The sequence below is a fragment of the Kwoniella pini genome, chromosome 5, assembly GCF_000512605.2.
Source record: "Kwoniella pini CBS 10737 chromosome 5, complete sequence".
Lineage (NCBI taxonomy): Eukaryota > Fungi > Basidiomycota > Tremellomycetes > Tremellales > Cryptococcaceae > Kwoniella > Kwoniella pini.
In genome coordinates this window covers 1,486,631-1,511,825 of record NC_091720.1, presented here as the reverse complement: position 1 = coordinate 1,511,825, position 25,195 = coordinate 1,486,631, and the positions used below count along the sequence as shown (strand labels likewise).

Here is a 25,195-nt window from a genome sequence, read left to right as displayed (position 1 = left end):
TGTTTGTGATTAATCAAGTGGGAGATTCATCCAATTGATCCGATGACATCAATCAATCAATAACGATAACTAAATTAGCTGAAACAATCATATAATTACGAACGCACGAACCCTCAAATCAGATCATCAAGCATTTACCAAACTCCTGTATAAAGCCAAGCATATATCAATTCCACGTCTTATCTAAAGCAATCTTATTCAATCCAATCAGATATCGCGATCTTTCGTAATTGTTTCCAGTGTCACAGGATCCGAACGCACGGAGTACGTATATCAGTTAGAATACCATTAGTCTATTCAAGATGCCAGCTAGGGATCCAGCTACCTCACCACACCTACCTTCGACATTACCTTCCAATCACCCATCCTTCACTCATGCGACTTCAAATTCACCAATCTTACCCACTCATCAATCTCATTCGGGGGGTGGTGGTGTTGGACCATTATCACCTTCCGCCTCATCAATATCTGAACCACCGGATGATGCCGATCATAGTGCACAAGGGAGTAGTAGCTATTTCTCACAAATAATAAGAAGAGTAAGTATGAGTACTCATCAACAAAAACCAAATATGAGCACCAGTGCTATGGATAGCGATATAAATATACCTCATAATTCAGGTATTGGGGGTTTACATTCGGGTAGGAGGATAAGTGGTGATTATCATTCGCAGTCGAATGCACAACAAAGTGATGAGTGAGTCACTGAACCTATTATGATCTTATCTCCCATCATGTCTCACACAACAAATACATCATCCCTCCCTTACCACAATTTCTTATCTTGACCTCGGCTATTTCTGATTTGCGACAACTTGTCGTCAGTCATATCACGGAACTCTCTTACATACTACCTACTTCTTCATGCTCGACTCAATCACAAATTGGTTATAATGCATCCACCCGACATACCTAGCTGATGACAATCACATTCATATAGACGCTCAGGCTACACCCCTTACCCTCACAATCATTCTGCCAATACTCCACAGTCAATACGAGATTCAACCGCAAGATTAGCTTCCATGTCCTTCTCTTCCAGACCAAGAGCACCATCGACCGTATCAGGAGCAGGCGATTCGACTTTCAGTCACTTTCAGCCGTCTGTATCACCATTAGTCTCACGCAATCTCGCAATCTCTTCAACATCCATGCCGAAAAATACGAGCTCAAAGCCTATTATCAATGGTAAAGGTAGTAAACCCGCCACCCCAAGTCATCTTAATCCTGCCGTTGCTATCGGTCAGAAAATTTCCCCATCTTCAGACGAATCTAATGGCGGTTTCGGTGCTTCTCCTTATACCGGACAACGCTCAGGCTTGAGTATGATGATAGACAGAGCTAAAGAAGCTGCCATACCAACTGCGGAGGAACCGTCGAATGGAGCTCAAAGAAAATCATCAATATCCGAAAGTGACGCAGAACGTACTCCGGTGCCAACAAGGAAACCCTTGATATCGGTAGATTCTGAAGTGATTTCGACTCATTCAGAAAGTAACCAATCCCGAAATGCTTCGGCATCTTCACTCAGAAGGTATCTAGCGGACGAAGTCAATCAAGAGGATATCGAGCGTGCTAGAGCAAATGAGAATACTCCGTTGTTAGGTTTAGGAGAGAGTAAACAGAAGAGGTCATGGGGTGGTCAAGCTCTTTCAGATGTGAAGACATGGAAAAACAGTCTGAGCAAAATATCTGCCAGAGATGTAGCTGAAGGCGCTATCCTTGAACCCATCAAAGCTATACCCTCAGTGGTGCTGGGTCTTCTATTGAATGTGTTGGATGGTGTCAGTTATGGTATGATCCTGTGAGTTGTCAGGGTACTATCCCATCCCACGACAAATTTGTTAACTCATGAGATTTATCTTGATTAGGTTTCCTGCGAATGCAGTCTTTGCCGACTTCGGTTCCTTGGGTGTCTCCATGTTCTTCGTTTCGTGAGTGTCTGAATGAATCTTGTCAAGCGTGACCTATGCTTAGCCCTTGAATTGAATCATAGATGTATCATCTCTCAGCTGGTCTTCTCGCTAGGAGGTAGTATCTTCCCCGGAGGTAATGGTTCAATGATGATCGAAGCCGTCCCTTTTTTCCACATCCTAGTAAACACCTTCGAATCTGTAATAGGTGATGACGTGAGCACACCTGTTCCGTCTCAATAGCAAACACTGATGCTGACGTCATCCTTCTATATTTCAGGACCAAGCCATTATCGCTACTACCATGGCTGCTTTCGCTTTCAGCTCCATCCTGACAGGTGGGTAGTCCTCAGAGCGTATGAATATGAGCCTCAAACTGATATGGAATTCTGCAGGTCTTGTATTCTTCGCTCTGGGTTTCTTCAAGTTAGGAGGTCTGATAGGTTATTTCCCTCGACACATCCTCGTTGGGTAAGTCCTTGAGTACTCTCGTCGATCTGAAAGCTGACATGTCGGAACAAACAGGTGCATCGGTGGTGTCGGTGTCTTCTTGATTGAAACTGGTTTAGAAGTCTCTCGCGGACTTAAAGAAGAAGGTTTCGAGTACAACTTGGCAACGATCAAGATGTTCTTCGAATCAGGTCATGTCATCGCTTTGTGGACCATACCTCTAGCTCTAGCAGTTCTGCTTCGAGTTATCACTCATTTTCATCATCATCAACTCATTTTCCCTGCATATTTCTTCGTGGTACCCCTCATCTTCTACGCGGTTGTTTTGATCGGAAGATGGGATATCGAGCACTTGAGGGAAACTGGCTGGGTCTTCGATGTAGGAAAGAATACTCAGAGTTGGTGGAAGTTTTACACTTACTTCGTATGTCTCATTCGATTCTATTTTCTTCGTACGGAAAAGTTGATGTGATGCGATTGAAGGATTTCCGCAAGACGCATTGGGGTGCCTTCTGGGCTGCAATGCCTACTCAGCTCGCTTTGGTATTCTTCGGTATACTCCACGTACCTCTTAATGTGAGCGGTCTACTTCTCCAGCGAGACTCGATGATGCTTGTCACCAAAGATATGTTAGACTTCTGCAGAGTATTTATATTCACAGTAGATACCTTATTTGACTTCTGAGAGACTTCAACTCAACACTTAGACTGCTTGGAAAACTTTTCTGAGTGTTTGAGCTGATTGTATCTTGGGCATCGTATAGGTTCCGGCTTTGGGTGTTTCGTTAGCGGAAGACAATGTCAAATTAGACCGAGAACTGATAGCCCATGGTTTCTCGAATTTCGCTGCTGGGTTGATCGGCACTGTGAGTAGCGTGCTCTTGCTAGCCACACTTGCCGCAGTACACGGCTGATCGTATTTACAGGTACCCAACTACCTCACCTATGTCAACACGGTACTCTGTAAGCGATTCTGCGACACCCTAATACAACGTACCGCTGATCTCGAACACAGTTTATCGAGTTGGTGGCGGTTCTAGATTATCCGGTTTAATGCTTGCAGCGGCTACGACTGCAATCATGATGATTGGACCTTCAGTCATTGCTGCTTTGCGTGAGTCCGGTCCTTCCTTCGAGTGGCGGGTAGAACAGCGCATCACGCTGACATAACGGATCAGCTGTGATGGTTGTCGGCGCCTTGATCTTCGTCCTTGGTATCGATCTTGTCATCGAAGCTGTATGGGATACCCGAAATCGAGTCAATAAATGGGAGTACATCACCATCTGGGTGATCACCATTGGCATGACAATGTATGTAGCTCTCATCGAGCTTAACCGCCTTACCTCCAATTGACGATCGCATCTTACAGCTTTGACTTCGTCATCGGTTTGCTCCTCGGTGTCATTCTTGCGTGTATATTCTTTGTCGTACAAAGCTCTCGACGACGAGCCATTCGGACTGTTTTCAGCGGAGCAACAGCTCGGTCGACAGTGCGAAGACCAAAATCTCAAAGAGAATTCATACAGCAAGTTGGTTCCCAAACCTACGTTATGAAATTACAGGGATTCTGTTAGTTCTGTTTCTTCGTTTTCTCCCAGCAAGTCAGCGCTAATATCCCGTCATGTGCCAGTGTTCTTCGGCACCATTACAGCTGTGGAAGATGAAATTAGGCATCTATTGGATTTAGCAAAATGGCAACATAACCCAATTCGATTCCTCATCATCGACTTACACCTAGTTCACGGAATGGATTTCTCCTCGGCGGAAGCCTTCGTCCGTGTTCAACGACTCTTAGCTGCCAAAGACGTCCTTCTGATACTGTGCGGGGCTGCACCCACTGGCCTTGTCGGTACAGCACTACAAGCCGTTGATCTATGGGCAGATAGGGAAGGGACTAGAGTTGAAGTCTTCGTTGGATTGAATGACGCTCTGGAATGGACCGAGAATGCTTACCTGTATGTTCTTTCGGCCCTTTTTCCAATGATATCTTGATCGAAATCACAGCTAATACGTGACCATGCAGTACTGCTTTTTACGAGAATCAACTATTGCTGGACCAACAAGCTACAGCCCAAGTCATCGATTTCCCGAAAATTTCAAAACCTCCTTTCTCACTGGCTGAGTCTTTCCAGAACTCCCCGCGAAGAAGTCATTTAGTCAAAGCAGGCGGAGATACTCTACCTAAATGTAAGTTCCCTGATCTTTCCGATACTCTCTGCTTAGGAGCTGACCAAAGGATCTGTTTAGCTGCGTTCCCTTCACCACCAAAACCTGATCCATCGGATCTACCAGACCCCTCAACTATCCAACCACTACCTATCCTCTATCAAACATTTGAATCTTATTTGTCCGATCTAGGCACGAACGAAGAGGAAACATCTAAAGCAATTTCGAAATTCCTAGAAAGTCTAATGCCATATTTCGCTAGAAAAGAAATTGTTTCAGGGGATATACTTTGGAAACAAGATGAAGTTGCAGATGGATTATACCTAATCGAATCAGGATGTTTAAGAGCGAATTATGCGTATGATGATCATACGAAATCAGTTCATGAAACTATGGTGGCTGGTACAATTGCAGGAGAACTGTCAACTTTAAGTGGAATTAGAAGAAATTGTACAGTCATTGCGGAACGTGATTCTATTTTATGGAAAATGACATCTGATGATTTGGAAACATTAGAAGAGGAAGAAGGAGAAGTAGCTAGAAGGTTTATAAAGATTGTTTTGAAGGGTGAGTTGACTGTTTCAACCAGCTCGGAGGAATTCTCGTCAATCGCTAATCTTGTTTGTTTATAGCTGTCGCTGAAGAGCAAGAAGTATTGAGTTCACACTTGATAGCTGTGTTGTCATAGAATGTATGAGTTGGTTCGGGACCATAGTGAAGAGAAGGAAATGGAACAGATGTTTCTGCATTCAGGAAAGAGAATAGAAGAAGTTGTAGTTGCATTGAACTAGTCTTTTGCATTGAGATTGAGTGATTTAGAATTGCATAAATATCGTAGCTGTTTTGGTTAGCGCAGAAATGCATCACGAATGTAGCTTGATCTTGACGAGGCAAGGAATTCACTGCCGACTTCACACGCCGCTACGATAGGTATGCAACGAATCAAGCCCAAAGTCAAGTCTATCAAGCAGACTGTGAGAGCTACTCTTACCAATGTCCAAGCTGTTTTGAGGAAAGTAAACTGTCGTAAGCTTTGAGTATACCAAATGAAAACGTCGTGAGAGGAAAACGCAGTCGAGCTTTTACTCTCGGTATTCGTCAGATCTTGCTAAGTTTGCTCTACCTAGACTGATACATCAATCATTAGCATGCCTTAGTCAAACCAGATCCAGTTGTGCTCAAACAGGTCTGTTCAGGGGTGCAAGCCATTCCTTTCCACATTCATAGACTGATGGTAGTCTAGCAATTCGTTCATAGAACAGGGCAAAGCATTTGATATCGTTTCTCCTTATCCCACGCTTAGACCGGCTTGTGTAGTGTGGAATCGTTCTCTATAATTAAACGCTTGTACCACCCGTCATTTGCCTGATCTTACGAAGCAGGACGAATGGGAGCGTTTGGCCGGTACGACAAGTGATTTTCAGGCCCTGGTTCTTCCAAATGCCCGGTTTGAGGATTGTTCGTTGGTTCTGAATACAATATCTTACTCCTCTATCTGCTCTACATCTCAACTCGTTGGCAACCAGTCGTGACTCATGCCCCTCCCATACGGAACTTGACACATTGGGGGTCCCTCATTAGTAGAGACCTTTCGCATTCACCCAACGTGACCAGCCATCCTTCTGATCGAGCTTCACTAGTCTGTGTTTGTTTACCTATTTTCCCGTTCAAATCTTGCTCAATTGAATAACGAGAAAGTTCATAACTTTACGGCATAAGCGATCTGTAACATACAGAGACATCACCGGAAGGCCGGACAAGATGAATTTATTCCTTTTTCCAATGAGATCATATGTGAGAGAATAGAATGCTTATGATACAAAGGTATGAGATCGTCGGATCACTCGCTGATCTCGTAGTTGAGAAAACAATGAATCACCAAAGACTGAGTAAGACAAGTGGGAAGCTAATTTATGTCATGGTATTGAACGCGATGTCATCGTATTTCGGCATTCTTTCACCTTTGAAAGGAATGTTTTGGTTTTTGTTGAGAAGGTCTAGAAGGACGAGTACGTGCCTGACCGAAATAACTATAAAACCTTGTTTTCAGGTCCGATCTCCAACGAACAGCAAGGTCATCGAATGGGTCTTGCTATCCGACAATAGACAAATATGCTTTGAACAGGGGTGCCAGTCCGTGAGCGCGGCTATCCACAGCAGAGCAGATAGCGACAAAGCCGATGAGTTGGTCATCAAAACTCAGACAAAGAGACTGAGTCTACTACAAACACGGTTCCGGTCCTGATCAGCAAGTGAGTCAAAAGAGAGAAAACTGCCTCTTTTGTATCTATCGTTCATTTGAAATCTTCCGGAATTCGTGCCTTGCAAAATATTCTTACCGATTCCGCTGCTCTCTTACCCCTGGGTCATTCGACCTCGCCATTCAATAGGAATTAGAGACCCGCTTACGTGGGATAGCAAGACCTGCACTCATTACTGACGCAAAATCGTTCTGTTGATCAGGGGAAATCTTCTCTAGCCATTTCTTAAATGACTACTAGCTGATCATGCGATCAATTCTTTGTATGCGCAATCAATGATCCGGATTGTCACTTCCATCCCTGTATTCCAAGTGTTGTCCCCCTTTTCCTCTTCTCACTTGACATGATATCATCGACTTCTACCTTGGTTCGTACCTAAAAAAAGCCTCTGTCGATCCGACTACCACAACGTGATCTACCCGGGTTTCAATCATAACACGCGTCGACAAACCCCTTCAAAGCTGGGTATACGTTTCCTATTTGTGCTTGTATCCGCTTAGAGCGGGAATCTCGTAATTCTTATTTGCTTTTGGTTTAGCTAGTTTTCCTCTTATTTTTCTCGTTTGTTCCTGAAAGTAGTAATTGCCGTACAAGAATAGGTTTCTTAGTGAAATAAAGTTCGTAGATACTTTATAAACCGAATTGGTTTTTCCAGATCCAAGGGTCTTAGTAAGCAAAAAAGAAAAAAGCAAAACGTTATACGACTACCGGGTAGGAAGAGTCGGAGTGATCGGTCACCTCCCAAAAAGGTTTTTGCTATAGCTCTTTTGGAAAGGAACGAAACATCCGGAAAGACAACTCTGTCATCATCAAAAGGTACATACAGAAAGCGCTATCTCTCTTTAATTGAAATCCTGTTTCTCTGATTTAGAAAGGGCCTGTGTCTTGCTGTTTTGAACCTTTTTACATTCTACTTCCTATCAAGTGAGACCCAATTAATCCGAAAAATTTAGTAATATAAAATACACACAAAACTAGTACAGATATTTATCGTTACTGTATTTTGGACCTAAACCCGCTTCGTCGATTATACCTATCAAATCCTCCCAGTCATTCTCCCCTTCCTCTTGCTCAAACGAAAATAAAATACGAATCCAGGGTCAGGGACGCGTTTTTACCCTTTCTTTTCTAACCTATAACCTAAAGACAAAGAGTAAGGCAGTAAGTAAGTAGAACATTACTATCAATTCATTTTGCTTCCCCCTTATTTCCCCCTCACTTGGTACAACCATCCTTTCTTTCAGCGGCTCTCATCAATTACTAGGTACAGCACTGGATTCTTGTAAACTACGAAACCACCAACAAAACCGCATACACCGAATCACAACTCCACGAAAAATTCCTTCCCCTTTTATCAAATCATATTGAGACCCATCTTTATTCTTCAGCAGCCACGACAACATATTTTCACCCTACTACTCTCGCAGAATTGTCAATCCAACCCAATTGAATAGGTATAACATAGATCAATAGACCCAAGAAGGATACACAAACAAATCGACACTAACTCACCATCAAGTCGCCAATCACAACGAAACCCTTCGTAGAAACACAACAAACCCGTTTTTGCAAGTTCAGTCCATAATCATACTGGACCCAAGACATCAAAGGGATCCATACAGCTGGGCAACGCACTCACGCGGGCATTCGTGCAGTATTATACTAGACTTTTCGAATAGAGTTTTGCGATCAGTTCGGATCAATCCCCTCTACCTGTGTATAGAACGATATTCTAGATCAGGACGCGGAATAACGATAAGAGTCCTTTGATTTAGATCAAGGAAGATAAATCTTCAAATCAACGGCCTTTGGACAGATCATTTGATCATTTGCTTTCAGCCTTTGATAGTGTGGTCATCCTTACGTGAGTTAGCAGGTTCACGTCAACCGTACATAAATCACTTCGCCTGTTACGAGTGTCTCAATTGACCATCTCGCTCCACTCATAGACGCGTTGACGTGAACTGATTTTCACATCAAGTAACTTCAAGATGAACGACACTCATTATCAACAGCAAGGTAGCGAATATGACGGAAGGGAGAGAAGAGATCATGTAAGTACCAAACTAGCATCAACCCTGGTTATCTGTGGTCTCGCCGTTTTCGCCATTTTTTTGGCGATTGCGTTTGATTGTCGAATTCCGAATTTTCCTTAATTGCCATTCTTACATTTCCGAATTGTTTTATGTGTGACGATATCAGTACCCTTGCGGTCGTATTTGATGGTTGGATCCTCGTTGGAGTCTATGCGGGCGAAGCGTTTATGCCAAGGGGCAGGATACGATACTTTTTGGCTCGTCGCTTGGATCTTCTGTAAATTGCTTAGAAGGTACCATCTCACCTGAGATCCCTTTATTGCGTTCCTCCATCATCCACAGTCTCAATTGAACTATATTTCCCTTGATGATGGAGCTATTCCCTGCGGATCAAACGGCTTTGTGTGTATCTGATAATGCAAGGAGAGCGAGGAGAGGGACGGTGGATGATATGATTTACATTCGACAAACCATCAAAACAATTGAAGCGAGTGGGGGAAAGGATGAAAATAACAAAGGCATCTCAGACACGAAGATCGATCAATTCTGCGAGATCGAATGAAGAAATAGAGCTGTTCGGCTTTTGCATCCTTTGCAGCTTTGCACTCAGCCTCAACTTGTAATTCGATGATATAATCTATTTGCGCTGTCCTTCGGAAATCCCGATGGTCCTTTTCATCGCACGGGCCTTAGCACCTCCTTGCTCTCTCCCCACTCTGCTCATTAGCGTCTACGGTCTTCTTAGTGTCCCTAGTATATTGTTATTATCTTTGGGTTTCATCATGTTGTGGAGTCTGATGGACCTCACATCAACTCAAACGTTTACGATCATCGCTTCCCAGTTTGATATTGACTGTGATTATTCTCCTCATCGGTTGCCACAATCACCGTCATTTCACCTGTTCTATACAACATTACTGCTCGGACCTTTTGCTTTCAGACGCCGTAACGATTATATAAGTGGTGATCATTTGGCTTACATACTTGTTTCCCCTCTCAGTATCAACAACCAATTTATCAACCTCAACCTCAATCTCCCCCAACATCCGCTTCACCTTTCGCTTTCGCTCCACCTCCTCTTTCCTCTATTCCTGCCTCCAGCACATCTCGACCTGTATTATCAGGTCATCATTCGGAACCAGCAGGAATGAATCAGCAATACCCCTATTATCAACAACAACATAAAATGCCTGCACCTACGCATCATAATTCATACCCCAATTATCCGACTAGCGCAGCAATGGGATATAGATTTTATTCAGGAGAAACGGAGAGACCAACTCCGATTCAGCCTCCACTAACGCGGACACCGAGCTTGTCAATCGTACCTACAAGCTCAATCCCCTCTCAATCAAGTCCCATGACAGCTACTTCGTATTCGCCTTATCAACGACAAATGAACACACCCCAATATGGTACTCCAACCACTCAAGCCCAAAATTCACCGAGAGCAAATGTTTACCCATCAAGCTACTACACGACGCCTTACTCGCAACCGACTTCCGCGGATATGCCTAGGTCTCTTTCATATCCTTCGACCTACTCCTCCGCACCATATCCCAATTATTTGCCATCCTTATCCGCGCCATCTACGTTGCAACAGCCTCCCCTGCTGAGACACAATACCATGGCAGCGCCATCTGTTGGCATGGATGGTAGACACAATCCAAACCTCGGTTACTCTTTCGCAAACAGGTTGCCTTTAGTGGATAGGCCGTTCAAGTGTGATGAATGTGTGCAAAGCTTCGTGAGTACTCCTTTTCAACGTGTAACTGAATCAAACTGATGCTCGGTTACCAGAACCGTAACCACGATTTGAAACGACACAAGAGGATCCATCTTGATGTCAAGCCATTCGGATGTGACAAGTGTGGTAAAACGTGAGTTGTTAATTAGCTCTATTCCGTGCATTGTTCTAACCCATCTTGTAGCTTCTCACGTAAAGACGCCTTGCGAAGACATTGGTTGGTGAAAGGTTGTAGAGGGGAAGAAGGTGCAACAGCCCCAATCAGTGAGTTGATTGTATCAGCCATTGTGCCGATCTATCTTTATAGCTGACCATGCCTTTGCGCCCTTTCATCAGCTCCAATGTACCCCATCAATTCGCAGCCACCCGCATTATCTCCACCGACGCCCGAACATCCCACACCGTCTGAGCGTCTGGCTGGTAATGGTCTCCCGACTACATCGTCCTTCTCGCATCCTTCCGCTCCACCCAGCTTGACCACTTTACCCCCGAGAGATTCCTCAGAATCATCGCAAATAATCGTTACTCCTGACGAGATTGGACAGCAACAGCAACAACAGATGGCACGATCTATGAGTGATATGGGTGTTCCTCCAGCTCTCGCGGAACCATTAGTCATTGACACAACTCTAGGCAGGACGAACAGTTCAATGGGCGAAAATTCGGATGGATATTTCGAAGGCGTAGTAGGCATCAAGCAAGACGGTACAGCCATGCTAGACAATGGGTCGGGAAACACATCACCGTACACAAGGTTCCCCTCATCCCCATCAAACCCTGCTCATCATCATCCTTACCGAAGACCATCTGCCATGCCTTCGCCGGTACAAAATAGAATGAATGCTTCGCCGACAGTAGCTATGCCAATACAGAACAGGGTCTTTGCACCAGGTAGTCTGGGAACGGACGGAAAACCAGTGTTTGCCATGCCGTTCACACCAACAAATCAAAATTATAACATAGAAACAACCAATGGTCTTCTCGCCCCACCCCTAGAGACCGCTGCTAAGATGGAGAAAACTCTAAGTGCGGACGCTATGCCTGAATCATGGCAAAGGTGGTGAGTCTCTCTTTGCAAACATCAGCAGGATAAAGGCTAACGATACGATAAATATAGGCATCGACCATCTTTCCCATTCCCTGCTCCTCCAGGTGTAGGATACACCTATGACCCTTCCAGTCCAATTGACGTGGCCACTCAAGGGTACAGTCAATAACTCATCTCGACAATCTTCGCCCTATCTTTCGATCACCTGTTCTACTCGAATTATCATATATCTCTAATAGGTATACCTGATCCGTCAAAGGTTCAATCTCGTATAATCCCTTCTTATTTGCTTATAATCTTTTCTATTGGGACGTTTTTCGGGCTGTCTTTCTGTGATTTTTCATTTCCTTTGTCATATCTTTGCATGAATACATCAAACTCTTGTTGCTCATCTTTTTACCATTTTCGTTTTTCGTTTTTCACCAAAAGGTTTCACTTGAACTTCGGATGTAGGTTATAGAGTCATTTTTTTTCGTGTTTCAAGTATATACACTCTGTTCAATTAGATGTTACGTGTGCTCGCTAGAATGCATCATCGCATCATGATCGTTTGCGTGCTCTCTAGCTGGAAGAACAAAGCATGAAAGTAGGAGCTGCACTCTGTATACGCGCCATGCCACATCGCATATCCTTTGAGCTGATGATGCTTTGTGGCATTTTTATTGAAAGGAGGTTATTTGATCGGTCCTTTCTATTATGCCTTCTTGGGGTCGAACGTGTTTCTATTCGCCCTTACAGACAGGAATAATGGGTGTTTGCGGGCAACAGGTTTATCAGTCAGTCTGAGAGCATCTGACTATGCATTTTATCTTTCCTTGCAGCATTTATCAGAGATTCCACTCAATCCTCTGTAGTCCTAATTTCTCTATCACAACCCTAGTACACATCTCAATAACATTTGTTCCGCATCAATCTACTAAAACCCGCCAGTCACATCTCCTAACATGTCAGTTGCCACTGCTACTGCACCAAGTATAACAGGATGGCAAGATCTGTCATGCCAAGTGAAACGATCCATGGCCGATACGATTAATAGCGACGTCAAACTACGAGGAGCTCACGCTGGTAATAGATGGGTAAGCGATGGAGCTACACAAGATGGAAAGAATTACGATCGGGATCTTGAATTGAATACTGATCATAATAACGGTTATGATGGTTCTTTTGGAGCATCAGCTCCGATTGGAGGTAAGATTACAATGGGTAATTTGAAACATTACTTATTAAGTCTTAAAGAAAAAAATGCGTGGAAAGATGATGAAGATTTACGTGAAAAAGTTCAAAGTTTAATTGATAAACCAGGAAATTCATTTAGAGCTCCAATGTCAACTAAAGAATCTACAGAATATACATCAATTAGAAAATCAAGTCCTGAAGGACAAGCTAAATATGTAGCAAGAAAAGGTGATCAAGAAAAAGCAATTCAAATGATAAATGAAACTTATGAAAAAGGTAAATTAACTGCGGAATCTTGGTTAAAAGGTGAATTATCAGATCAAGTTGAAACAAAACTTGATATAACAAATATTGATTATTTTTTCAAGAATCATAATGATACTTCAACTGACCCGAAAGCTAGAAGACAAGTTCACAGATTTATTTTAGGTGAAGAATCAATTGTCAAAATGAGTTATAAAGATTCTGTAAAGTTGAATGAAGGATTAGATGATCTGAATAAAGAAGCAAATAAAATTCATGAAGAAAGTGGAAAGGAAGGAATTTCAAAATGGAGAAAAGATAGACATGAAAAACTGGCTAATTTAGCTAAAAAATGGGGAACAACGAATTCTGGAATTTCTGAATCTGACTGGAATTCTGAACTTGAAAAAACCAAATCAGATTTGAAAGCTAGAGCTAAAACCCAACAAGCCAAAGCTGAAGCTGCAGAAAGAGAAAAATTGGGTCCTTTTACAGCTACAGAAACTATATTGAACTCTGCTAATGTTGATTCTTTCCTTGATACTCAAATTCACTTGGCAAAAGATCCGAAAATCAGAGAATCCGTATTATCGGTTTTGGCTGGTGGAAAACCAGTGAAAGTGGATGTTGGTACAGATGACAGTTTGAAGAAATTCCAGGAATCTACCAAGTCTACAGAAACGGTCATTTCAGAATTCGATCATGAGACGGATCAATCGAAGCTGGGAGACAAAGTCAAAGCTTGGCAAGAAGCTAGAAAGAGGAAGGTAGAAAGTCTAATCAGCAAGTGGGAAGAGACATCTCAAGTTCCGAGAGATCGATGGATTAGTAGGAATACACCTGATCTTAAAGATACACAAGCTGTAGTCAGTTTAATGAACGTTGATACCTTCTTGTCAGACTATTCAAGTATGGCCAAAGATCCATCTGCCCAAGCTGCTGTACTAAGAGCTCTTCAACAAAAAGGTACAGTAGTAGATCTGGGCTCGACAGAAGAAGCCAGCACACTGAATAAAGCAAGTAAAGAATTTGAACGGCAAATGATGAAATTTAAGGAAAATGAGGACGTTGAGGGTACAAAGTTGTGGCAGAAACAGAGGATGGAGGGGATTGGTAAAACTCTAGCAAAATGGGAAGAAATCGCCGGTAAATCCTACAAGGAATGGAATACCGAGGCGAGATCATCAGCGGGAGATCAAGGCAACAGTGGTAGTGGATCTTCGAGTGGTAGCTCAGTTGCTGTCCTTAGATCTTCCAACATCGAAAGCTTTCTGCAAACTCAATCTTCGTTGGCGAGAAATCCAGACGTACTAAAGGCGGTCACAACCGTTTTGACCGCTGGTGGACATCACGAAGTCGATGTTGGATCTTCGGAAGCAGCTTCAAGCTTGACGAAAGCCGCTGTAGATACACAGAAGACAGCATCGAAATATCGTGATAAAGGAAGAAGAGCTTTCAAGAAGTGGTCTTCAGAGAGAGAGGCACGAATTGATAAGTACTTGGGCGAATGGTCACAAATTTCTGGAATTCCAAAGGAGCACCTAAGAGGAGGTGGCAGTAGCAGGGGCGGGGGTAAGTCGCAGAGCAATCCGGAGTCGAGTGGCAGTACAAGCAATGACGGAAGTGGAAGCGATAGCTCTACGCCAAGTCACTCTTCTGGCCCACAAGCCGTTACCAGTACCGCGTAGTCGCCGGCTACACTTACTTCTTTGCTTACTTTCTGTACATAGTGCCATCAGCTATAGTCCCGTAACATGCATTGCCTGTGACTTACCCACTCAACGGGTCTGCGATACTGACAGTCCCCTAAAGGTCATACGGTGTCCAAACAGACAAGCGTACGTGAGAGATCCTTTTGGTTTGTCGTCATGGCGTCATCGTCAAAGTCCATAGCCAGTGTGGGAATGACCTTTCTTAAGTTCCTTTCTGGATCACGAAGGTCATACACCGATAGGAGAGTCTACAAAGGAAGTTACTGTATCACTGGAGCAGCTGGCTTATCGAAAGACTATAAGCTGCGATAATGTCGGGCATCCTTCAGTAGTCATTGTCTTGCTCAATTCATATATATTTCGATCCACAGGCCTCATAAATCCTTTACATAGCTACCTCACAGTATATCAATTCTTTTTTTGTGATCATCATGTCAACCGCCACTCAACCATCCTACCAGCAGCCACAATGGCAGATTCAAGACTTACCATGCTATGTGACTCGAACCAATAGTTCTGGTCGAATCACTAATACTACGAGTAATGAAAGTGCTTCAGCAGCTACCAATTGGGTGACGAATGGAGATGAAACAGAGGACAGAATACGAAATACGATGGCAAATAATCGGACTATTGATGATGAATACGAAACTAATTGGGGTCCAGGTGGAGATATCAATGTAAAAGTCAATATTTATAATTTATCGCATCATTTAAGATGTATAGGTGATGAAGCTAGAAAGGATGAATCAACAAGAGAGGAAGTAGTTAGTTTATTAGAAGGTAAAATCAAATCTTTTACAATTCAAACTAGTAGTGTATTGAAACCTGGATACAATGATTGTAGAGGAGAAATTGAAGGTACAATTCAAGCAATGTTGAAAAGAGAAATGAAAGAACAAGCTCAAGCAATGCATATCAAGTCAATTAAAGAAACTGAAGAAACTGCTAATAATTGGTTAAAAGGTACTTTAAAAGATTCAGTCAAATCTAAATTAAATTTATATAATCTTGAGACTTATTTATCAAAAATTGCTATTTCAGCGAAAGATGATGATGAATCTGAAAAGAAAAGAAAAGCAATTCAACAAGTTTTATTATGTGGACAAAGAACTATAGAAATGAATTTTAAAGATAGTTTGAGATTGAAAGAAGGTTATAGAAGAATTAAAAAAGATGAAGATGATGAAATTGCTTTAACATTTCCTGATAATGAAGAAAAAGGTCAAAAAGAAATACAAATTAAAAGAATTAAAAAATTATCAAATTTAGCTAAAAAATGGTATATTGATTCAGGATTTTCAGAAGAAGATTGGAATAAAAGTATGAAATCTACTATTGATGAAATAAAACAATCTCAATCTCATACGAATAATAAGGAAGGAGTTGATAGAACTGCTATCCTTAGATCATCAAATCTTGATCACTTTTTACAAAGACATTCCTCGATGGCCAAAGATCCAAAAATCTTAAAAATGGTTTCTGATGTATATAGTGGTAAAGGGCATCGAGAGGTTACTTTTGAATCGACTCAAGAAGCTTCGGCACTTACCCGAGCAGCTGAAACAAGTTTACAAGAACAACAAGCACTACGCAATAAGAGAGATGAAAAAGGTTTACAAGAATATTCCAAGATGAAGAGAGATTCCTTCGATATTTACCTCAAAGAATGGCAGAAAAAAGCCGGTCTTGATTTTGAAGATTGGGCTAATTTATCTGAAGGTAGTACAACAAGCGATGTTAGACCGAAAACTGGTGACTCGTCCAAATCCCCTGATGATCGTACTGTTAGCAGTGATCAGCTGGCAGCTACCAAGGCCGCACTCCGCAAGAGATACGGGAGACAAGGTGTAACAGAAAAAGCAGAAGACAGTCTCGCAAGTAAAAGGAAATGGGGGAACTCAGGCGCTGATGCCAACCCGACATATCTTGATAGATTGACCGGATCCCATCAATCTCTTGGAAGTGGTTCCGGAGCTGCTGGCCGATTAACTACCACATCGCCGACTGTGTCTGCCGCAGCCTAATCGGTAAATCTTCCGACTGATGCGCTAGAGGCAGGTGTATATGGCGAATTGTTCCCTGTCTCTAAGAATAGTATGTACGAGATTAGACAGGGAGAAGCAGTGTTCATGATTGTATCTATAATGCAGAGTATATATTGTCTAATAACTACTAGTAGCTGTCTTCTTCGACTTCTATGCTTAGCTCGTCTACAGTGTTTGTTCTTCTAAATTAAATTTACTTAAAGACCCTCAGTCAGCTTTTCGACTGGTAAACCTTCCCACGAGATTTGGTATACCTTGTCGAAAAGGGGATATGCACCGAGTCGGTCTCGCGCTTTCAGGAAGATGTGAACATCCTTAGCCTGAATGGGTTGGTAAGTGAGCTTAGCTCAAACGAAACAGAACTGAGAAGGTTAGACTTACAGTATGAATACCTTGCAGTTCTACGGAAGAAATATGCTTAGCGAATTGACTGATTGCACATAGTTGATCCACTTACTTTGCCCATTCAACATATCTTTCTCCAATTCGTCGAACGGCTAAGCCAGCGCTAGCATTAGCTGTACTCCTGCTCATGATGTTCTAAGGAGTCACCGCTCACTTTCTTTTGCTTTACGAAAGCCTCAGCACATTTTCTGTTCCTTCCTCCGAGGCCTGGCGGCTCATCTAATTAGCCTCCATTGCTCGTTTTTGGGGAAAGTTGACGAGCTCACAAGAGGTAATGACGTCCGCAACACCAGCACTCTCTTGCAAGAACGATTCTTCCTTTACGTCTTTGAAGAACTCTTGACAGAAATACTTCATCTCGAGCAAACCGATCCTCATGATCGCGGCTATCGTCGTTCCCAAATCAGCCTGGCATCGATAGCGTGTCATCGGGTGATGATGAGATCGGATCGCTTACCCTTTGAGTTGTTTCCATACTCCAATCCATCAATGAAACCAGCAGCAACAGCGACGATGTTCTTCAAGGCTCCACAAAGCGAAACACCAGCAACCTGTGATCATAACAATCTAGTCAGATGTGCGATGCTGTGATTCTACAAGCACCGAACTTACATCATCGATAAGCTGAACCTTGAAATTAGGAGTTTCTGGAATCGAGGTTAATGCCAGACCGCTTACTGTGATATAGGGAAGTACACTTACGGAAAAGCTTTTGCCAAAGTTGTCCTTCCTCTTCAGTTCGATAACCAACAGTGGTCTCCGAAAACCTATCTATAGCCACCTCATTTGCAATGTTCGCACCACTAAGAGCCGAACATGAAACCCCCAATCTTTCCTGAATGACATCTGCGAATACGTGGATATCGGGTCCTTCTACTCCGACTCCCTGCCGAATGCGAGATGTTAGCACCTGCCAGGGTCACAACGGGAAAGCGAGTTGAGAAATAGCAAACAGGCGACAATGGGAGACAAACCCAATGAGACCGAGAATCAGCACATGATGTCATGACTCACCTTGATGAGAGTGATAGCCTTTGCATTTTTTTCCACCTTTCCTTCTAATTGATCCAAACACTTGTCGAGGACTGAAAACAGTTATTTTTGACCAATGAGCAAATTTCCACATAGTTTCATCCATGCAGCTAGACCTGATCAACTTACATTGATGAGGCATCACAAAAACCAAAGCAGTAGCTCCTTTGACAGCTTCCACGAGATCAGGTACAGCTACTACATTTTCTGATAATTTCACATCAGGAAGATATTTTTTATTCTCATGTTCTGTATTTATGATTTCCGTCAATTTCTTGCCTTCGAACTATAAGTTGAATCATCTCGTCAGCTCAGAAATCGTCTCGGTCTTTTGTTCCTTGCACGCGACATTACCAAAAAGATGATTCGCCTTCTCGTCAAGTATCTGGGAAACAAAAGATGCACGAAGGTATGAAAACCACTCACATCTTCTTCAAAGACCCAAATAGGTACTTTCGAATCATCGAATATATCAGAATGTTTCTTGACGTTATTACCAGCGAGTTTGGCAATAGCTGATCCCCTATCAACGAGACTGTTATCAGTTTATTTCCTTTTCTAATCAAAGGATTATTCATTGGAGACGTGATTCAAGTGATGTGACATACCAGTTACCAGATCCAATGATAGCTACTTTCTCTTTACCCATCTTTATAGTTGATATGCTGAATTGACGATGATGTGGAAGTGAGAATGGGGATTTTGGACTATTGACGGTGTTGGATGGATAAGGATGGATCGAGCGAACTGCTCTGAAAGATCTATGTATTAAAGACGAGATGATGAATGATTGACTGTGAATACACTGATAAAAATTCGAAATGATATTTCTTGTTCGATCAATGGGGTGTTGATCAATATTGATATGATTTTGGGGATTAACATGTCTTTTATTTTTATGATTACGATTATCGCACAGACCTGTTATCATTAGGAAACCGCTTAAATCGGCAATAGCTTAATTTGATGACGGGGTAGATCATTGACACGTGGAAGAACAGATCTAGGGAATTCAAGAACAGCATAGACCATACAAGGATGAAGCCCTTTCACTAGAATATTTTGATTTATGGTAGTCTCAAAATCAAGTATACCTTGATAAGGAACAGCATACATGCTAGAGACTGAACATGGAAATATCACACATTATGCGTTGCTTCTGGGAGAACGGTCATGCGAATAACATATCAATAAGCTTGTGCTTTTTCGCCTTCCATACTTAGGATTTGGTCGAGGCCATAAACGTTGACACCCACGACGTTTGAGCTTCGTTTATGTCAGAAACCTCGTGTAGTGTGGAGTTCTCTCATCAAACTCCTACCGTGAAGGACTTGATATGTTAGAATCTTAGCATCGATTCCACGGCGATCTGTTTGTGTATTCTTATCTATCACAATGACATTGTTACATGATGGAAGTAAATGCATTGCCCAGCTTGCGGGTTGTGTTAATCGGTTATAATGATAGATACTGGAAGTGGGACATGGATATTACGCAAGATGAATGGGCGCGGGAGTGAGGGCATATAAATCACCTACAATACCCACCAACTTAGACCGATTGAACTGTTAACATTATCGCGTGACATGGATGTGATTGATCTGAAAACCGACAAGTGTCATTTGCAATATGTCCTAACGCACCTCTCGTTCGATTGATCAGAGGGTAGTTGACGAAATATACTTCTTTGCTTCAGCAACCTTTTGTTTCTGTTATGAATGGTTCTACCGTATCGATGTGAACCCATAAAATTCTGAACACAAAGCTGCAAAGTTGTAATTTGCAATAATATGTATTAATGAACAAATGCAACAAACCTCTTTACCAATTTTTTTGGGGTCAATGCCAGATGTCAAATGATGAGGAGAAAATTTACACATATACTTATAACATCGTTTAATATCGCATCCTTTTCGGATCGCGATCTTCGTATCCACCACCAAAACCACCTCCTCCACCACCACCACCACCGCCGCCGCTGCTATATCCACCACCTGCTCCACCGGAATTATCGAAATCTCGCTTGAATCCACCTTGTCCGCCTCCATACCCACCACCAGGTGGTCCAGATTGATTGAAGCCATTTTGGAATCCTCCACCACCACTAGGAGGTCCACTATTGATGAGTTAGCGGAGTTCAAGAGATTCTATATTAATTTCAAAAGGGAGATGATATTTACCCATAACCACCTCCACTTCCTCCTCCACCTTGGAAGCCACCACCACCACCTCCTCCTTGGAAACCACCTCTTCCACCACTTCCTCCAAATCCACCTCCTCCTCCTTGGAATCCACCGCCCCCACCTTGAAATCCTCCTCGTCCACCTTGGAACCCTCCTCTTCCACCAAATCCTCCGCCACCACCTCCGAACCCTCCTCTTGGGGGACCGCCTCTGAATCCTCCTCCTCCTCCCCCTCTACCACCAAATCCTCCTCGGAAACCACCACCGCCGAAAGCTGGCATAGGTGGTGCCGGTGCTTCTTTTGCAGGATCTACAGGTTTAGGTCGTCCTCCTAAACCTCCACCTAATTTACGAGGTTTCCAGCCTTTCACCGTTCGACCACGTTCCACGTCAACTAAGATCTTTTTGTGATGGATTGGGATACCTTCGGCGTCTTTGTATGCAGCTAAGAAGCGACCCAAAGAAATCAGCTTCGATTTCGGTCATTGTGATCGGACACATTGAAGGAGATTTCGCGAGAATCATGTCAAGATTTCCTTTTCAAGTAAACCGACTTACCCTTCATATCCCGTTCCCTCTCGTACACAATGAAGGCATAACTTTTGCTCTTCCCCTTCCTATCTTTTATTATCCTTATTCGTTCTATAGCACCGTACATTTCGAATTCTCGACGTAGATCAACTTCTGTAGCTTTCTTCGACTAGAGGTGGCATGGTAATATTAGCATTACACAAGGCAAGTGATCCTCCTAATGTAAAATCACATTGTGTCGCAAGAAGGAAGTGAACTTACCAGACGCGATATGAATAGAGTCTTATATGGATCTCCAACTGCATTTGGATCGTCTTGGGGTTTATCTATCAATTTCGATCAAAAGTATTAGCGAATTACTCCTGACCATAAATTTCGCAACGGTAAAAGGTTTGAAAAGAATTTACAATTTTTTTCAATATTCTTCTTATATTCCTCTTGTCTTTTCTTTCTCATTTCATTTCTCATTTTGACTGCTTCTGGTCCAATTATACCTTTTTCAGCTATTATATCTTTCTTTTTTCCCTTTGACTTTGTTGTTATTGGTTGATCTTTTTCATTCAATTCTCCATCCTCTTCAGCATTACCATTAGTACCATGACCGTTTCGTTTTGAAGTTTCAGCTTTTATTTCAGATTCTTGTTCTGATTTAGCTGCTTGTTCAGTTTCAACCATACCTAATCTAATTTCTTCTTCATCCGCTTCTTCCTTTAGCCTATGAAATAATGGAGCTACCCCTGCTAATTTATTAGGTCCTCTCACTCTTTCATCTTTAGATAAAGGTTTTAAGAAAGGGGGTTGTGGACGAGGTGCAAAGAGTCGTAATAAGTTGGGCGGCAGTAAATGCGACATTTTTGCCTATGAAGGAAAAGGTTATGTAGAATTGAAGATTGGTTGATCTTGCGATATGTTAGCCCGTTGGGATAGATCTTGAGAATAGGAATTGATATTTCGCGATTGTGCGGCGCTCTTGCCGTGATTCGTATATGTCTACTCCGTTTGTTATTTGTCGTCTATTGTGTCTTCAGCATGATCACTTAGCTGTTCATCACGTTCTAATAAACCTTCGTATGGTCAAGATGTTATGGAATTATGCTAAATCTCAGTCGATAACCCGAACCCTCCTCAGGCTTACAGCTGGCGCAAGCGTTTCTCCGCGGAAATATCGAAAGTGGCTTTCATCACGGAATATCATCGTTCATTTGATCCCGTTTCATTCGGTCAATACCACCGAGTGTTCTATTTTTAAGCTTTCAGATAAGATCGTGCCGTGCCGAGCGATAAGATCACCGAAGTATCCTCCCGTTGTCAATGTCGTACACATGGCGGCACAGTTTGTAATGTTCCTTTCGTCAATGAAGGGCTTCGATAACCGAGCCTTTTTGAACGCTCGGTCTAGAATGCTGATCAGCACTTATAAATACCCCCTCCCATCCTTCGAGACACCTCTTTTTGCAAAAAACGAATCAACACGCTGCCTACAACTAATCGCACAACTGATAGATCAAATTAGCCTAACTTGAACAGATATACGTATAGTCGTCTTCCTGAGACGTCCTCTCACATCATGATGTCAGCGCCTCAACCAATAGTTATCATTGGAGCCGGACCATCAGGTTTGCTCCTAGCCAAATATCTAGAACAGAATGAAATCCCGGTAGTAATCTACGAGGGAGATCCACATGCCAATCACAGACCTCAAGGAGGGTCACTTGATCTTCATGATGATACTGGACTTTTGGCTTTGAGACAAACCTATTTGCTAGACGAAGCTAGTAAGATGATGAGAGCAGAAGGAGAAGCTATGAAAGTAGTTGATAAGACTGGGAAAATTTGGTTGGACGAGAATGTGCCAGAGGAAGAACAACAAGTGGATACCAAGCGTGTTGATGTAGGCGAAATTCGAGGAAGACCTGAGATTGATCGGTAAGTTTTCATTTTATCTGCTGAGCCTGCTATATCTCATTTGTATAATCAATCGAATGAATTTATGCTAATTTTCTCAAAATGGCAGGACTGACCTTCGAAATTTACTTATTAAATCGCTTTCACCCAAAACCATACAATGGGATCATAAAATCACTTCCGTAACCGCTCTTTCTACCTCTTTATACGAAATCAGATTTATAGATAAACCAACAATCACTACTCCGTATTTGATTGGTGCAGATGGAGCGTTTTCCTTAGTTCGACCATTATTACATGATATCAAACCGGATTATTCAGGATGTTCAATGTATGAACTTGAAATTCTACCCTCAAATCTTACTTCTTCTTTGGAAACATATATAGGAAAAGGTGCATTAATGATTTTGGATGAAGGTAAAGCTTTAATGCCTCAAATGAATTCTGGTAAAAAATGCAAGATTTACTTAGCATTAAAAGTACCTTTTAATTGGCAAAAAGAAAATCCGCTTCCTGAAAAAGGTAAGAGGGAATGGCTGGTAAATTTATTTGAAGGGTGGTTGCCACAAGCCAAAGAAATCATAATGGCTTCAGAAGAAACCTCAATAAATCAAAGAAAAATATACCAATTTGATCCGGAGTTGACTTGGAATACTGATAAAACCGGAGTTACAGTTATGGGTGAGTCAAAATTCTTTTGGTTTGATGCTAAGATTGCAGCTAATACATCGTGTGGAATTATAGGTGATGCTGCTCATGTGATGTCTCCATTTGCTGGAGAAGGTGTCAATCAAGGTAATTCATCTTCCGCTTGCTCCTCAAACTGCTTTGAACTAATGACTGTATCCTTGATGTAGCTTTAGCAGATGCATTACTTTTAGGTCAAACTCTAGTTCCCTTATTTCGACCAAAATTAGAACTAGGAAAATCTTCATCACCTCCATTCCCTTTATCATTCTTCCCTATTTCTCAACCGACAGAACGACCAACTCCATTGGTAGAACCAAGTACAGATGATTTACATGAAGCATTAAGGGAATTTGAGATTAAAATGATGAAACGTGCAAAAGTTGAAATGGAAGGATCAAAAGAGAATATGGATATGTTCTTTGGAGATGAGCCTGCTAGACACCTTGCTGGGATGTTGAAGTTTTACGGACGAATTGGTTATTTGATGGAAATGTTAACATGGCCTATCGAAAAGGTCAAAGGTTTATTTAGATAGTAGAACTGCGAGATCGAATATTGGGTTGACAAGTATATATACTATTATAAAATGGACGTTGCATTTATGTTGTAGATATAATTTAAATGTATAAATCTTTGATAAAGTTTATAGAAGGCATTATTTGTACTTGACCAAATACTACAATTACATTATGATACAAAGTCTTGTACTCTCTATTCGATTCGATATATAGTTATAGTTTTCGCCACCTGATTGTCTGATCTCCTTGCAAAGCAAATCTTAATCGACACATCTGCACGGGCTACATCCGCAAATTGCTCCTCCCGATTCGCAGCCGCACCTAGTACAGTTCTTGTGTCAACGTAATTGTATGCTTCGTGATTGGGTTGAAAGGTACGTACCTTGAGTTACCGCATGAAGAAATTGGTTTTTCAGACGAAGAAGCTGGAGATACAGGTAAGTTCATGATGTTTGTTGATTGGTTGAATTGCTTTGATAATGTTTGTGATAATTCGGTTCTCTGACGAAATGTATGATGAGCCAAAATTTCAAAGGGGTGACAAGCTAATGACAGGTAAAATGAAACATGATAAACAATTTTTAACTTACAGCGACCATAGTAGATAATCCTATAACTCCTGCCCATGGGCTCATATTAAACTGAGTAGTGGTAGTCATTGAATTTGGTCTTAACTTTCTCTTCTTCAAAATTTGAGATTGCTTGGATATTGTGCCATTTGATGTGTGTCAGTTAAGAGATATGAAATTTATCCCAAATCACTTCCTTGATGGAACATCTTTAAAAACTGTTTTTGCATAGTCTGTCTTACGAAAATGAGTTTGGTCGGATTCGTGATTGAAATTGATGAGAGTGTATAATCCCGGTTTCCGAAAGAATTCTTATATCAAACAGGTTTACTCTGAGTGAATTGAGATAATCCCTCATTGTATCTCACACATGTCCTAGTAACAGTGAATCTCAACTGATGCGCCTTTGATCGCTTTCCACAGACTGATAATTTACTGAGTCAGTCGTGATATCTATAAAATTTGGGACGATCATGCTACAGTGATCATCCTGTGCTCAAATGGTAAGCTGTCTCGAAGAGTTCAGAGAGTGGTCTTGAGAGTTCCGAAGGATTGTATTCAG

General features: G+C 42.0%; 7 protein-coding genes across 7 annotated transcripts; 5 read left to right on the top strand and 2 right to left on the bottom strand.

Annotated features, from left to right (window-relative positions):
• Positions 1-302: 302 nt before the first annotated feature.
• I206_104335 (uncharacterized protein) lies at positions 303-5,217 on the top strand (the record flags this gene model as incomplete). The annotated part of the gene is made up of 17 exons (XM_070202935.1): positions 303-697; positions 941-1,804; positions 1,872-1,934; positions 1,997-2,129; positions 2,194-2,251; positions 2,309-2,384; positions 2,439-2,787; positions 2,847-2,939; positions 3,127-3,228; positions 3,289-3,325; positions 3,378-3,476; positions 3,541-3,673; positions 3,733-3,932; positions 3,994-4,318; positions 4,387-4,550; positions 4,611-5,096; positions 5,162-5,217. 17 exons carry the CDS (start codon positions 303-305, stop codon positions 5,215-5,217), a joined length of 3,633 nt encoding a protein of 1,210 aa, XP_070059036.1.
• A 4,795-nt stretch (positions 5,218-10,012) lies between these two features.
• I206_104334 (uncharacterized protein) lies at positions 10,013-11,790 on the top strand (the record flags this gene model as incomplete). The annotated part of the gene is made up of 5 exons (XM_019155827.1): positions 10,013-10,573; positions 10,627-10,706; positions 10,758-10,837; positions 10,910-11,633; positions 11,691-11,790. The coding sequence occupies 5 exons, from the start codon at positions 10,013-10,015 to the stop codon at positions 11,788-11,790; spliced, it is 1,545 nt and encodes a 514-aa protein (XP_019010785.1).
• Positions 11,791-12,565: 775 nt separating this feature from the next.
• I206_104333 (uncharacterized protein) lies at positions 12,566-14,728 on the top strand (the record flags this gene model as incomplete). The annotated part of the gene is made up of 1 exon (XM_019155828.1): positions 12,566-14,728. The coding sequence occupies one exon, from the start codon at positions 12,566-12,568 to the stop codon at positions 14,726-14,728; it is 2,163 nt and encodes a 720-aa protein (XP_019010786.1).
• A 455-nt stretch (positions 14,729-15,183) lies between these two features.
• Positions 15,184-16,779, top strand: I206_104332 (uncharacterized protein; the record flags this gene model as incomplete). The annotated part of the gene is made up of 1 exon (XM_019155829.1): positions 15,184-16,779. One exon carries the CDS (start codon positions 15,184-15,186, stop codon positions 16,777-16,779), a length of 1,596 nt encoding a protein of 531 aa, XP_019010787.1.
• A 218-nt stretch (positions 16,780-16,997) lies between these two features.
• On the bottom strand, positions 16,998-18,886 carry I206_104331 (glycerol-3-phosphate dehydrogenase (NAD(+)); the record flags this gene model as incomplete). Its single annotated transcript, XM_019155830.1, has 12 exons — positions 16,998-17,120; positions 17,182-17,201; positions 17,258-17,297; positions 17,360-17,412; positions 17,472-17,591; positions 17,663-17,756; positions 17,818-17,852; positions 17,908-18,091; positions 18,220-18,290; positions 18,367-18,523; positions 18,664-18,760; positions 18,846-18,886. The coding sequence occupies 12 exons, from the start codon at positions 18,884-18,886 to the stop codon at positions 16,998-17,000; spliced, it is 1,035 nt and encodes a 344-aa protein (XP_019010788.1).
• Positions 18,887-20,133: 1,247 nt separating this feature from the next.
• Positions 20,134-21,803, bottom strand: I206_104330 (uncharacterized protein; the record flags this gene model as incomplete). Its single annotated transcript, XM_019155831.1, has 5 exons — positions 20,134-20,353; positions 20,418-20,865; positions 20,979-21,120; positions 21,213-21,277; positions 21,359-21,803. 5 exons carry the CDS (start codon positions 21,801-21,803, stop codon positions 20,134-20,136), a joined length of 1,320 nt encoding a protein of 439 aa, XP_019010789.1.
• Positions 21,804-22,521: 718 nt separating this feature from the next.
• Positions 22,522-24,081, top strand: I206_104329 (uncharacterized protein; the record flags this gene model as incomplete). Its single annotated transcript, XM_019155832.2, has 4 exons — positions 22,522-22,877; positions 22,966-23,537; positions 23,601-23,651; positions 23,714-24,081. 4 exons carry the CDS (start codon positions 22,522-22,524, stop codon positions 24,079-24,081), a joined length of 1,347 nt encoding a protein of 448 aa, XP_019010790.2.
• Between the last annotated feature and the right edge of the window lie 1,114 nt (positions 24,082-25,195).